This window comes from Phaethon aethereus (assembly GCF_964289735.1).
Source record: "Phaethon aethereus genome assembly, chromosome: 5".
In the NCBI taxonomy this organism is placed as follows: Eukaryota; Metazoa; Chordata; class Aves; order Phaethontiformes; family Phaethontidae; genus Phaethon; species Phaethon aethereus.
The window spans coordinates 17960383-17976240 of NC_138579.1; the positions used below are offsets into that span (position 1 = coordinate 17960383).

Here is a 15858-nt window from a genome sequence, read left to right on the forward strand (position 1 = left end):
TCTTTCTTTCCCCTCAGAGCCCTAGGTGCTGGCATCATTCCGCCTGTATGATGGGAAAATAGACTTACAATGTTTGATGTTCAGAAAAAAATAGCTTGCTCAGTCTTTGCTTTGCAAATAAATCTTATTTACTCTGTTTAATATTTACCAGTGGACATTAATTTAATACTACCCAGCAAAATGAAGAATAGGGAAGAAGCACTGTGAAAGAGAGGTCCAGCACTGTAAGTACCATATTATACTTTCTTAGAAGTCTTTGAATTCATGTTGCCTGTGATCTCTGCCATTTATTGCACAACATTTAATTCTGAGATGAATTTATTTTGTACAGTAATTGGAAATTATTTTAGCTTCTGGAATCATGTTGTAAATTTTGGAAGCAGATTCTGTCACTGATCCAGCTCCTAGCTATAGTGGCAGGATGACTGGGAGATGAAGTCCAAAATGAGTACTCAACAGTCAATACCAAGGTGAAGAATAAAACCTTGTCTCTGCTCACAGAGGAGTAAATTTAGTTGCAATCTCGCTGTCCTGACTCCTCCAGGCTGATGCAGGGCTAATAAGAGTAGCAACCTTGTACCTCCATTATGCTTAAAGACCAGGCTAGTTGCAGCCAAGTGGTCTGGAAGAGAAATTAGTCTCTCTCAAAAGCAGATTTGGGGACTTATGAAAAGAGTACTTACCAGAGCAAAATTAATTACCTCCATTTAGAATGCCTTTTTTTTTCAGAGTCGATGTTTTTATCCAGCATTTTAGACATGCTGAGAATAACTCCCATACTCAGCACCTCCACAGCTTATACCTCCAGTGTTTCACACTGGGCAGCCAGAAAAGGGGAACCCAGAACTAACAACTTCCCATGCAAAGTTTGATGTAAGACCTAAACCTGGCATTAGACACACATCCTGACATAGAATCCCATGCTCCAGAATAAGTTAATACAGCTGCCATGAACAACATTCAGACCATAGTCATAACGAGACCATGGGTACCTCAGTAACATACCAGCAAAAATTGGTCCCTCTGCCAAAGTACTTACCAAACACATGGGGGCCAATAGGTAAACTCAGCCATACACCCAAAGGCACTTAGGAGTGCCATGAGGCCATACTGCTCAGAGGCAAGAACTATTTCAGGCATAATACCTCATGAAACCCTACACAGCATCGATTCTTCCCAGTAGATGTCACATTAGTATCTCCCTTCCTTTGCTCATTGGTCAGAAACTGAGAGAACTAACTAGAAATCCAGGAGGCCAAGTAGAAGAGTATTTCTAAATAGAGCAGTAATCCAAAAGACTAACATCTGAAAATCAGTATCTAGAATACAAAAACTACCTTTATGCAGGAAAGATAACATTTTCTAGATCTAAATGTTGCCCTATTCTTTCTTAACAGAACTGTTCAGAAGGAAAATGAAATCTGCATTGTTTTTATGTTTGCTGCTTCTTGGACTTCAAGTCCAGGGTCAACATAGGTCCAACCTCAATGACGAACAGCAGGAACAAGCAATACTCCATTCCCCAGAAGACCATTCCCAGCCTGAAGGTGAAAACTTGGCTCATGTCAAGATAGCCCCCAGCAATGTTGACTTTGCATTTAGGTTTTACAAGCAGGTCAGAGAGGAAGCAGGCAACAAGAACATTTTCTTCTCTCCTTTGAGCATCTCCACTGCCTTTGCAATGCTCTCCCTGGGGGCCAGATCAAACACACTCAGTCAGTTGCACAAAGGCCTCGCCTTCAACCTGACAGAGATGGAGGAGAAGGATATCCATGAGGGATTTCAGTGTGTCCTCCAGCTGCTGAACAACCCCCACCGAGAAGTCCGGTTGGACATGGGCAATGCCCTGTTCGTAGACGACCGACTGAAACTGCTCCAAAAATTTTTGGATGATGTTACAAATTTTTACTATTCTGAAGCTATTTCTAGTAACTTCCAGAATTCCCCAGAGGCTATAAAGGAAATCAATAAGTACATAGAAACAAAAACCCAGGGGAAAATTGTTGATTTACTCAAGAGTCTTGATCCAGATGCTGTGATGGTTCTGGTTAACTACATTTTCTTTAAAGGTAAGTGACAAATATGGGTAGCAGCTATACACTGGAAGCTCTGGAAGTCTTATCCAGATCTAAGAAACACAACTTTTTTCACATTGTGAACCTGTGTTATCATCTAATTTAAAATATGTCTTTCTACTTTTAAATGACATAAGGAAATATTTGAAAGCCAGGTATGAAGGATCATTTTCTATATGAGTAAAACAGAAAGGAAAAAAAAAGAACCCATAGAAGTACTGATCAATGCCTTATCAATTTTAAGGCAGGTTCAGAGATGAAAATATTCAGAAAGGATGAGCTTGGGAACTTATGATCATTTAATTGTTCAAAGGCACAGGTGTTTGGCTGTGCAGGACATGGTCAAACATGAATGACGGTTGTATGAAAGCAATAAGCCTGGAGTCTGCATAGTGGGAATCTGTGGAAGTTTTACCATTGCCTTACCAGGCAAAGGCTCAGATCTTTTCTGCAGCAACTCTCAGCCTATATTTTTCTTGTGTGATTTTTATTAGAACCATTGAAATGATGTAAATCTTCTTTCCATGGCCAGGGAACAAGCATCCTTAAACTGAGATAGGCTTGTTGTTGCCTTTACAGTTCAAATACAGTATTTTAAGCATCAACTAATGTGACATGCCTTTATTAGTCCCCTTTTCAGTTTATTCAATTCTATACTCATTCTTTTGTCAAAAGGCTACTGGGAAAAACCTTTCAACAATTTGGTCACCAGAGACGATGACTTCTTGCTGGATGCCAAGAATTCTGTTAAGGTCAAAATGATGCATCAAAACAAAGTTCTTAATATCTATAGGGATGAGAAATTGTCTTGCTGGGTAGTAGAAATCCCATACAAAGGAAATGCTACTTCATTGTTTGTTCTGCCTGATGAAGGGACAATGAAGCAGGTGGAGGATGCTCTGTTGAAAGAAACAGTGTCTAACTGGATGCAATCACTTGAAAAAAGGTAATCTTTTAACTGCTGCTTTGTTTAAATGTCAAATGGGCCACAACTACTCATCCAGGCAAGGTAAAGCTTAGGATGCCACAATAAATTGCCAAGCACAGCTCTGAGGAACAAGCATTGCATAGTTTCTTTAACTCAGAGAAGGTATCGGGTGATTTCTTACCTAAGGGGAACCCTATCCTCAGCTCCTCCAGTCACAGCAGTGGGAGTGTTACTAGCTGTGAGGATCTTGCACACAGGTACATTACCCTCAGGACCATGCCTTGAGCAGGAAGAACACAGTTCAAAAGAAAATACAATTTCTTTTTCTCCAGTCTGGATGATACTTTCCAGCCAGTCACTTTCATAAACCAGCACTCTGTCCCTGCACCACTGATCAGACTGTGGCTGGTTAGACAGGTACCTCAATTTTTGCTTCTCTAACATGGGATTTATTCCTCTTAGAAAGCCAAGCCTTAGCTCGATGAGTATTTGGGACGGGTGTATACCTGCAACAGCTATTGAACAGAGGGATCTTGCAGTAATAAACTCATATTTTTCATTTATTTTTTAAAAGAAAAATCTACCTGTACCTTCCAAAATTCTCCATCTCTGGCTGCTATGATGTTAAAAGCCTGTTTGAGAAAATGGGTGTGACAGAGGTGTTCAGTGACCAGGCTGATCTCTCTGGAGTGGCAGAAAAAACGCTTCTGAAGGTTTCCAGAGTAAGTATGCAAACAGAGATGGTAATGAAGAGATTTGTCTGCCTCGCTTACGTGCAGGTTTTATCTCTGCAAATAGGCTGATCCTACTTCTGGAGTGTAGTCATGGCTCACTGATGGTAATAAAGGAAGGAGAAGGTTAGGAACTAAATGGCTATTGTTCCTACAGTTTAATATTAAATTGTTTACTGCATAGTGATACTGCAAATTCACTTGAAAGTCTCTGAAGAAGAAATCAGATCTGGAAAGGATAACAGGAATAATTTCACAAAAAGCTGGTGTAAAATAATGCATGACAAGAGTCATAGTTATGACATAAGTTTGGGAACAGTCATTCTTATCCTACGTATACGCCTTCCATTACTGCATTATCTGAGCACCTCAGAATTTATACGGACAACAGGCTTGTGGGACAGGGATAGACCCATGTCACAAACAAGAAATCAGCACACACAGAAGTAAATTGATTTACCTAGTGCCCTAGGGAATATATGCCTTGTGTCATGAAGTGATCCTTCCCCTCTGTTACGCACTTGTGAGACCACCTCTGGAGTACTGCATCCAGTTTGGGGCTCCCCAGTGCAAGGGAGATGTGGATATACTGGAGCAGAGCAAGTCCAGTGAAGGGTGAGCAGGATGGCCATGTGGCTGGAGCACAGGATGTATGAGGAGAGGCTGGGAGACCTGGAATTGTTCAGCCAAGTGAAGAGAAGTTGAAAAGGTGTTCTTAGTGCTGGCTACAGATACCTATAAGGAGGGTGCAGAGAAGATGGACCCAGGCTTTTCTTGCAGGTGCACAGTGATAGGACAACACATACAAGATAGAAAATGTGAAATTCTCATCAGATATTATGTAAAAATTTCACCATGAGTGTGATCAAAAACTAGGATGGGTTACTTAGAGAGGCTATGAAATTTCCATCCTTGGAAATACTTGAATTCTGACTGGATGAGACCCTGAGCAACCTTATCCAGAGTTGATGCAGTGTAGGGTGGTTGGTTGCATTGGATGACCTCTAGAGGTCCTTCCAACCTATATTATTTAATGTTTTTGTGATTCCTCACACCGAATAATACTTTATTACATGTGTAAACACCTGGATTACAGCTATAGGACAGATGAATAGAGGACGGGTAGCAGGACCTCATGAAAAGAAATTTCAGATGCATTATGGACAATGAAGAAAAAACATGGAGGCCTGACCAAAGACAATGAAATAAAATCATGTGAATTCAGAAATATGAATTTGTTATATCTACCAGAGAAATCCCAGTAAAGTCAAGTCATATCAGTGTCTGTGTTATAAAAAGACATCCAATAAAGCTTGTCACTATTGTGTCATTGCAGAAAAAAAATTTCTGCATACATAGAAATTGATGTAAAATGAAAACTTTCTTCTTCTGTGTGAAATATTAAGGACAAAATATTATTCTGAGAAACAATAGAACAGTAAATGTTCACTGTGCTGCTCAGTCTCTGCAAGCAGCCAAGTTCAACTCTGCCAGAGGGTTGAAGAAAACTCTCCCTGAACTCAGAGTAAACTTTGCTTGTTTTGGAAAGGCTGGACATGAGTATCTTTTTCACACCAGTTCTACATTGATTCTGTGCTGTCTTTTAAAAACTACCTTCTCACAGTGCTAAAGCAAGCAACTCTATCGCCAGCTGCTTCTCACTTTTCTGTACTTAGATTTTAATCTTTGCTTCCCTTGCAGGCAATTCACAAGGCTACGGTGGATGTTAGTGAGAATGGCACAGAGGCTGCTGCAGTGACCATGATAGAATTGGTACCACTGACTGCAGAGTTTCCTCCTCCTCCTCATATCAGATTCAACAGGCCCTTCCTGATGATGATTATTGACAAAACCACCCACGGCATCCTCTTCATGGGGAAAATTGTGAACCCAGCTGCCAAGGAAGACTAAGCCAGAGCACTTGTACTCCCCAGCACAGAGAAGAGAGTTTATGCAAATCCCAAGGACTTCTTTGCAAAAAGGGACTGGAATTGATCCCTAATTAACAAACAAACAAATAAATATTATGTGAAGTTATTCTTCACGCATAAGTGGGCCATGTTTACAAAATGTTCCAGGCCAAATAGGGAGCAGTGGGATCTTCAACAGAAAAACATATCCCTACTTCACTCCTTCATCACTGGTGCCATAGTTCCTTGCATGCAGATAAACTTTCCTGCTCCTGACTGAGAATCTTCTCATGTCCTGCATGTTGAGTCCTCATCTCAGAAGCCCTTCAGCTGAGAAACTATCCTTTCCCTCCCTCTCCAAATCCCAGGAGAAACCTCCTTTTTCTTTGGTGTCCTTCCAGGGATCAGCAGCCAAGAAGGGAAACAGAAACATAGACTATGAAACCTTTCCTATCCTCGATGGTGGATGCTCCTGGGTGAAGAATAACCCTTTTCCTTCCAGCTTGACAACTGCCTCATACCAGCTCCCAGTCCCTTGCTCCCATCTCTATTCCTCATTAGTTGCTCCAGAGTAAGGGGCCCAACTTTTCTGGCAGGGCAAGAATTTAGCTTCTGTGTCAGGGAAAGCTGCACGTCATTGCACAAATCATCATCCTTAATGGTCCTGTGCATGTACAGTAATGCTTGGGCTCCCTAGGAGAACTGTATGTGGCAAAAACCGCCCTTTGGTTCCAGCAACTGGTGACAGAAGCCTGGGAGGTCACGCCTCTGTTGTCCAAATGCCAGCTAATCATGTTGACCTCCACCTGCTTCTGGAAGCTCAGGCTGATGAGCACTTCCAAGAGATCCCTCTCCATTGAGCTGATGTTTGGGGTGCAGCAAGGTGACTCAGACACCTTCCTGAGCATTGAGTAGGCAAAAGCTGGTGTTACCAGCAGCACAATGTGAATGGAGAGCTGCACAGTGGCAGATTAATTTATTGCCAATTAAAAATAAAGTAGAGTAGTAAGAAACAAAGACAATTCTAAAAACACCTTCCCCCCACCCCTCCGTTCTTCCCAGGCTCAATTTCACTCCTAACTCTTCTACCTTTTCCCCTTGAGCAGTGCAGGGGAATGGTGGTTTCAGTCAGTTCATAATGCTTTTTCTTGCTGCTCCTTCCTCCTCACACTCTTCCTCTGCTCCAGTGTGGTGTCCCTCCCACAGTAGACAGTCCCTCACAAACTGCTCCAGCATGGATCTTTCCAGTGTGGGTCCCCATGGGCCATAGGTCCTACCAGGAACCTGCTCCAGCACGGGCTCTCCACAGGCTTCAGCTTCCTTCAGGGCACATCCACTTGCTCCAGTGTGGGGTCCTCCACAGGCTGGGTATCTGTGGGTGTCTGCTCCACCGCGGTCCTCCGTGGGCTGCAGGTGACAGCCTGCATCCCCACGGTCTTCTTCAGGGGCTGCAGGGAATCTCTGTTCCAGCGCCTGGAGCCCCTCCTGCCCTCCTTCTTCACTGGCCTGTGAGTCTGCTTGTCTCACGTGTTCTTTTACTCCTTCCTCTCACAGTTGCTGCACAGTGGTTTTTACAGTTTCTTAAATATGCTTCCCCAAAGGTGCCACCATCTTGCCTGAGGGCCTCAGCTGTGACCTGTGGTGGATCTGTTGGAGCCGGCTGCAGCCGGCTGCAACCAGCTGTGTCTGGCATGGGGCAGCCCCATCCTCTCCTCACAGAGGCCGCCCTGCGGCACCCGCTGCCAGCACCTCTGCACCGACACCTGACACACAGAAACACAATCCAAAGTAAGATAACTAATTTCACTAAGGGTAATAAAGTCTAATGAGTGGGTAGAAATACTTTTATGTTGCCAATGACCTGTCAGGAGCTGTCTTTAGGATCTCTTCACAGTGCCATCTCAGCACCAAGAACTGGTGGGTCTCCACACACTTTGCAAACGTGAGCTAAGCGACAACACCTCCTCCCAATGATTTCAGTCTCAGCTCTGCTTTCTTCTTGAGGAGGGGCAGGACCCTAAACCTTACCCGAGAGGGCCTGGGGTTCCCCGCTGCTGCTGGAGGGTTTTTGCTTCTAGCTAGGCTGGGTCAGAAATGCTCAATGCTTCTGCTGTTGTGGCTTGGCTTGGGAAATCCCGGACAGGTCGTAGAGATGGGAGAAAACTGGAGAGTGCATATCTGCAGTGAGAAGTAACAGAGCTTTTCATGTGGGTAAGCACAGACCCTTTCACTGACCTACGGGTAAAAAAACCCAAGCTCTAGTCAACCTATTAACACAGACCTAAAGATTTACTTAACGCAAAGTATTTTCCCTATAATCTTCCCCTTGTCTCCAGATTGTAAAGACAAAAACCCAGCAACGTTTGAAAAATGCTCTGTGGAAAATCATAGTTAGCTTTACCCGTCGAACTCATTTTCTCTCTCAGGAAAATAAAACTAATTGCTTCATCAGTGCTTGAAGAGGCAAACCTCCCCTGCTGGACCCAAGCCAAGGATTTCAGCTCTGCACAGGGCTGCCAGATTACAAGTCTCTTTTTCCACAGCTGCTAATACAGCTTGCACAGTCGCTGCTCCCCTGCTTTGGGAGTGGTGGCGTTTAGGTGAGCAGTTAACTGTGCGCTATTTGGGACACGTTAGAGGGAAGGCAAGAATGAGAATAAATAGGAAACTCTTTGTATTACCTCATTTCTTCCCCCCCTTCCCACTTCTGGGAAATGAAAACCAGGAACAACCACAGTCTTTTTGTTTAGTTGTAAGCATTAGCTCTCTGAAATAGAAACCTTTGTAAAAATTCATTATTCTCTTTTTATCAGAACTGTGAGATTTTCTTATGGAAAACAGCGCAAGTCCACTTGGTGCCCTATGGGTTAAAAGCAGTTATTTGAGGGTGGAAAAACTATTTCAGCTGAGAAAATAGTTCCCAGCAAAGCTTTTGTGACTTCCCTACAACTGCAAACAAGAACAACCACTCAAAAAGTTTTAAAAGGCAGGCCAGTGATTTCTCAAATAAGCAGTTAAGTTCAAAGACTTTGTTGAAGATTTATATGGGTTTTGGAAAGGGGCTTAAAGTGTTGGAAGAGAGCAGGATTGTTGAGCTGATTTGTTCAGGAATTTTAGCTCCATGGTGGAACTAGGGGGAGTATAGCAACAACACGATGATTTAAGAGAAAAAGTGAAAACTTTACAGATGTTCACAAAGCCTGCCATAAAACAAAAGGCAACATAGTGGCCCAGCTGTAGATACCCTGAATCAGCTCTGACTGAAATAGAAATTCTACCAAGAGGCAAACATATCACCCTGGGCCAAGATAACACCAGTGAAGTGCAGAGCCTTCACATTTTTGAGAGCAACCTGGAAAGAAGAGGGATGAGAGAGTAAAGTCTCTCTGAAGAGGACAAGGAACCCTTGGCCACACTTCAACATCCTGATGCTCCTCACAGTTAAGACATACTGACCCAAGGGAGAGAAAACTCGGAGCCAGCACATGGAATGGACTACCAATGTGCTGTGTCCCTGTGTTATCAGGGGATAACTAGCCTCACCTCACCCTCCATCAGCACCGTATGTGCAGGTAATCAGCTAAAAAACAAGGATATGGATTTTGATCCTTGATAAGTTCCCTCGTTAACCAAAACAGTAGCATGTCCCTGACCATACAGGAATATTGGGCATGCAAAGGATCTGTAAGCACAATGAGGGGTAAAACTAGACTGCATTAACTTTACAATGTTTTACCTCCATTTTGCATAGATTTTAATAGACAGGTCTCTCTGTACCTTCATTAATCACCTATCTATCTCTACTGCTTTTGGTGTCAAGGCCCTATCTGAGAAAACAGGCATTACTGAAGTGCTCAGAGACAGCAACGCTGTTGCCGGAGTCACAGGGAGCCTGGCCTGGCACTTCCTACATCAGCCATGAGTGGGGATGGAGATTATCTGAGCAGTGGTTATGTTTTGTACTTCCAAACAGTCTGACCTGGCATCCAGCAAAATTAAGGTTTATGAGCAGCAACAGGGAATGCTGTAGATGGCAAACTGGCATATTTGAAAAGTAACATATTGCACTTCAAAGTTACTATGAACTTCTGATTTCTCTGAAATGGATCTATTGAAATAATAACCATAAATAGCCACCAAATCAGAAAGGGTCAGAAACCACCTCCCCCCCGCCATGATTTGCCCTTGACTAACATAAAATTGTATATTAAAAATGTACTACAACAGCTTGTTACGTTGGAGTCCTTTTCTGTTCTAGGTCTTTTCAAGTCTGCCTTTTGTGTAGGGTTACAGTACCTCCCAGTTTACTAAGGTATCAAATTTATAACTGCCTTGCAAGGAAGTGAATGCATCTGGGGATCTCGGGTCCACGTGGGTTAAAGGAATTCCATAAGACTGTGGAGAAGGCCAATGCACTCAGCTTCCTGGCTTGGAGAACCAGGCACTGGGAGCCCACTTGGCATGAGTTATTTCTAGCAACACCTGGAGCTCCTTGGTAGTTGAGAATTCGAGCAAAGAATTTCTCACGAGCCCTTGGGAAAACTGCTGGTTTAAGGCAATTGCTATTACATGCACAGTCAAGTGGATTTTCTTGCCAGCTATATTTCTTTAAAGATGTGGCAGCACAGGCAATGCTGGGGCAGCTTGTGGCAATGCTGGGGCAGCTTGTAACAAAGGGGCACCATCAGGTTCTTAGTCTTTTAAAACTGTAACTATTGCTTGCTCTGTTAATGTTTTCCATGAAACTTACTAGTTCTCATTTGTAAATCTGTAAGTCTTTGGGCAAGTGCATCACATTTACATCAAAATTTTGCATGCCTACATGCTGTGTGGAAGTCTATGGAAGCTGTAGATACGTATTGACTGTACTGCAGGTGGGATTGATTTTAGCATTTAAATATGGCACTGAAAAAGGAAACTGAAATCCACAACTGTCTAATTTAGGAATACAGCCATTCTTTCCAAACCTCTGCAGGGTCTGTGACATTCACTGCATGCACAGTGCCTTTGTACCGCTCTTTGTTCAAATCTCATTGAAGAACAAAGTGCCCAAAACTGAGCACTATCTATTCTGTTCTGTGGGGGACAGTCTTCTACCTGGACTTTCAACTTAAGACCTAAAAAAGCCAACAGCTGAAGTGTTGTGACTGTTCAGAAAGAGATCAAGCTGACCCTGATGAAGCAGTTCACATGGAAGAAACAGGTCCCTCCCCAAAATAGCAGATGGCCTTAGACTAGCTTGAGATGCTGGTTCCCCAAATGTCCCTGCTCCCCCATCTACAGCCCTGCTGAGGCCCACGTGTGCACAGGGATGGGAAAGGGAGAAAGCAGCATCAGAATTTGTTCTCCCTGGCGAGATCAATTTTGAAAAATTTAATTTCCCATCTGGCAGGCTGCTCGGTGTAAGGATTTTTGGTACTCTGTAAGGGTTGTAGGCAGGGGGCAAGTTGTGTGAAAGTCCTCTCGTTACTTTTAAATTAGTTGGATGACATTAACAATTCTAAACTAAAAAAAAAAGGTATCTTAAATAAAAACTTTCAATGCCTGTCACTTTCCCATCTAGGTCCCTATCTCTTGCATTCCCTGTGCTATTACAGATGGAAAGTAAATTAGATATAAACTAAATATGAGCCAGCTCTCTGCTCAGCCATTGAACCACGTTACAAGAGTTCAGGGGAAGAATTCTCAGTTGCACCAAGGAAATAGAGGGTTTATTAATTTCTATACATTTCAAAAAATTAAACTGTTTGATCTGGAACTGATCTGAAACACATGCAAGTCCTCAGTGTAACGACTTAGAAAAACAATTTAGAAAACTAGCTTTCCTAAAACTGCAGATTTAAGAAAAATCAGTTTCCATTCATTTCACATGTTTGCCTTTCACCAGGAATACTACTATTTAATAAAACTTTCAGAGCACCGGTAATTATGTGTATTGTTGGTGAATCCAGCCATCTGGTTACAGGGTACATGTGCCATTGCAGAAATAAGATTTCTTTGGTAAAAAAAAAAATGAAATAACTATCTAAATAGAGATTAATTGGATATCTCCTAATGATTTCTCTTTTGCTTCTTTTAGCTTCATTTTCCACTGTTTCTCAAAAGCCTCATGAACAAAGAATTTCATTATAAAATGACCCACAATCATGTTTGGTTTTTCCTGATGACAAAATACCAGTTAAAGCCCAAATGAGGATCAAACTGAGTAAAAATTATAGTAAGCCTCATAAGCACTGAGTGGCTGCCTGCCTGGGTGGTGAAATCCCATAGGCATAGTAAATCTCTTGTTTATCTTACAGAAATGAAAATGAAAGAGGCATAGAAGGCCCATTGGAATGAAATACTATATAAACACAGGAAAAAAAATCATTGGCGACAAATTTTTATCAGTTGCTCTGTTTACATACACTTGAGGCCAGAACAGGCCAGAAGCCTATGCCTTGACAACGCAAGTATAGTCTGGTCTCTTGCTTTTTGTACAATACTAAGGGGGCAATGTATTTCTCACTCTCCTTGGAAAAAGCCTGTTTGCCCCCCAAGGTCTGCTCTGCAAGGGAGAATTGCTGCTTCCCTAGTTTTACTCCAAGCTCGTATGGGATAGAGGTTTTTTCTTCACAGGATATTCCTCCCCATGGGTTGCAACATCAAGGCTTGCAATTCCCTCAGGGGTGATAACTTCAGCATCTTGCACAACTGGTGGGAAGGGGCAGGGAGAATCATTCCTTTAGCATTTTCCCCAGAGCAGTAATGTTGAAGGAGCCATCATACTGAAATAAGACCATTTCCCTCTCTTCATACTGGATCAGAGCCTGCTAACTCCTACTCCAGTATGGAAAAATATAAATCCCCCTACTTAGTTCCTTCAACACTATAAGTAGCAGTCTGTTGGTGAAATAGTAGTGTTTGGGAGTTCTATATTCAAGGGAGACTTTTAAGGAGTAATTAGAGATTAACTTAAAACACGTTTGTGGATCAGTGGATAGGAAGTGAAAAATAAAGTATCTGTCTGGCAGTACAAATGGAAATTATCATAAACAGCGAATCAGGAATGGGAGTTGACGTTTTCATACTGAAGAGGAGACAATAGAAAAGGTGTAGAGAGTTTGCAAAGAGCTTGGAAACAAAAAAGAAACAATTACCAGTACAGTAATAACAAAGAAAAGCCAGTGAAATCTTCAAAGGGTCAAAGCCATGGGTCTGAGTGGGGCAAATATGTAATTGTGAAGCCCAGAGAAAAGAAATCTGTGCCCCTCACATTCTGTTATTTATTCATTTCCATAACAGCTTGGCTGCTGGCCGCAAGTGGCAATGCCAGCTCAGGCTCCAGCTGGGTTAAGAGAGGCACACAGAGGGTACCAAACCAGCAAGTGTATTAACATGGTGGTCAGACTTGGAAACCACAAAGGCTGTGCGACGCGAGACACTAACCCAAGCACGATTTAGGTCACATTTTTAATACAGCTGAATTCACAATTATTGACACACATGGACACCCAGATTTCCCAGCCACATACTGATCTCACTGTAATTAACAACTCTATGTTCTTCTAACTGAGTAGCTGATACAAAACTCTTTACAATGACCTGTGTTCGTAATCAGTGAGTACCATCCTGGCCAGCAGTTAACGTCTGCTCCTCTGGGCTGGTCTTCCTGGACTGGATGCTGAGACTTTTTACCAAGCCTTGCACATAGTTTTGCTTTCTGTGGACTCTGGGTTGTTTCCTTGAATTCTTCACCATGCTGAGCCCCATGTGATATAAGGATCAAAATTCTTAGGGATGTTTTAGAGAGAATACAGTCAGACTAAGTAGCTCTCGCAATACCCAGGGTACTAAACATCTTCATTCATCAATTTACCACTTAAAGGCTTCCTATTTGCCCTTAACCAAAGGACATCTCATCATGACACCATGTTGCTAACCTTGGTCTTAAAACCGTAAACTAGGAAAAGTTGTTCAAACCCTCAGATGGCAAAGTAAGTAAAATAGGCATGATTTGATATTTGTGATCAGCTTAGTGTCTGTCATTAAGTTTATTCAAAGAAAGAAACACATAAAATATAGTTGGATTCTACTTTGACTGTAATTACGATTTTAATTAATTTTAAAATTTCTCTAGATTTTGAAGATTAACTGTTTGGGAGGTAAATAATTCTACATTATTTGACTGAAATATTATCTCTTTCTAGCAACCAGACATGGGAAAGAGAATAAAAGTGACACTTAGCTTCAAAGGAAGAGGATGATTTTTCAAGCATGAGATGCAATTTAGAAAAGATGTCTCGGGAAGAAATGTTGCATCTGTCACATGCAACTAAAACTATAACTTGTCACGATTTCCAGGATTTATGAAGAAATAGGCTTTACTTGGTATGTCTGAATTTGGAGCCATGATGCTGTTGGCTTTCCTCTGAAGACTTTGAATCAGAAAAGCAGGGGAAGGAGAGTATTTGCTACAGCCTCCCAGCCTCTGTCCAAGAGAAGCTGTGTGAAAATCCCATTGCCCTTCATTTCTGGCACGAACCTTAGGAGACGGCAAGAAACAGCGGAGCCATTGGGATCCAGGAGTGCTCAGTAAGTGCTGGTTTTGCTCTCTGTGCTGGCATGCACCAGGTACTTAGGTGTGTCCAGAAAAGCAATGTTGTCACTGCGTGCTCTACAGCTACTGTAATAACTTTATTTGCTCTGTTTAATGTATAACAGTATGCTAACTGTTTAAGCCCGTTCAAACAATATAAAAACAGTGCAAAAAGCAGTAAAAGTCAGATGAATATGATAGTCCTTCTGAAAGTGCTGTGGTTACTGTTAGATTTTAGTAGCTAAGGACATTAAACTCACATTAGCTATCTGCATCATAGATTAAGTTATTCAATAGATTAATTCATTCATGCACAGCTGATGCAGCTCACTATGGCAATGACAATCTACCTTGCACAAAGAAGCTCTTATTTAGCCAGCTTAGAAGGTGGATTAGGTTTTCACTGCTGTGAAAATGATTTTTTAATGAAACTTTTAAAGAAACAGCAATAGGGCAAACATGCATCACTGAGCATGGAGCACAAATTACAGAAGGCTGTAGGATTTTTAAGAAGGACTAGTGCTCATCATTAGTAGATAACTAGGGTATCTGTTTCTTCAGTACAGAGCACGTAGAGCCTGTCAGAGCAGAGGCCTCGTAGCAAGGAAAACATCAGAGGAGTCTCATAGCAGAAAACCTGCAGAGAGAACCAGAAAATTCAAAAGTAAATCTGCAGCTTCATATGAATGGACCCCAAAGCAGATATCCTACTTCTGACTCTTGGTGGGGCTGGAGAGGAGGGATCTGAGTAGCATGAAAGTATTGGTGCCAATGTGGAGAATGATGATCAGGGTCTTTTCTGTGCAGGTGACTGAGAGGTGGGGAGGGACTGGGGGGAACAGGGAGGATAGGGTAAACAGACCAATAAGAAGATAAGAAAGAAGTGATGATGAAAGCATGCTGAGGATGACAACATGGGTCGACAGCACAACTTGACCATTTGGAAAATACTCAGGTAGATTCTCATATCTGATGTTACTTACATTATCCAGACAAGCGAATGGTCCCAGAAGTGAGGACAGTCCTTTTTCAGGGTGCGCTGCTGACCAGGTCCCATGCTGCAGCCCCGTGTTAGCCCCTATCTGACCACCACAGCAAACAGAAAGAGAAATGTTCCCCAAACGAAGGTGGGGCTGGTGTGAAAACCTGGCTCATCCCAAGTAGCCCCCAGGAACATTAACTTTGCAGTACATTCTAAAAGCAGGCATTGGCAGATAACGAGGTCATCATCTTCTCTTCTTTGAGCCTCTCCATGGTCTTTGCAATGCTCTCCCAGGAACCAAAATTGCCACATGGAGTCAGCTACTCAAAGATTGGAGCAGCAATAGATCCATGAGGGTTTTCAGTGTTTTCTCCAGCTACTGAATGACTGTGACAGCAGTAAATGACCAAGCATCACTGCTCCACAAACTTCTGGATGATGCCCAGAGGCTGCATGATGCTAACACTATTTCTAGAAACTTCCAGAAAAGTTCTGAGGCTCAAAATCAAATCTGTGATTACTTGAGATTACAAAAAAAAAAGCAAAATTGTGAAAGAGAACTGAGATGGAAATGTTTGAGGGAAAGAGATGATTTACTTTCTCTGAGAGCATGTAACCCTTCCCAGGAAGACCATCTGACATGGCAGGAGCAGC

General features: G+C 42.4%; 1 protein-coding gene across 1 annotated transcript; it reads left to right on the plus strand.

The window, feature by feature from the left end:
* Nucleotides 1–1399: 1399 nt before the first annotated feature.
* On the plus strand, nt 1400–5645 carry LOC309405920 (alpha-1-antitrypsin-like; the record flags this gene model as incomplete). Its single annotated transcript, XM_082000868.1, has 4 exons — nt 1400–2069; nt 2751–3021; nt 3578–3725; nt 5436–5645. Exons 1-4 carry the CDS (start codon nt 1415–1417, stop codon nt 5643–5645), a joined length of 1284 nt encoding a protein of 427 aa, XP_081856994.1. The 5' UTR covers nt 1400–1414.
* Nucleotides 5646–15858: the final 10213 nt, after the last annotated feature.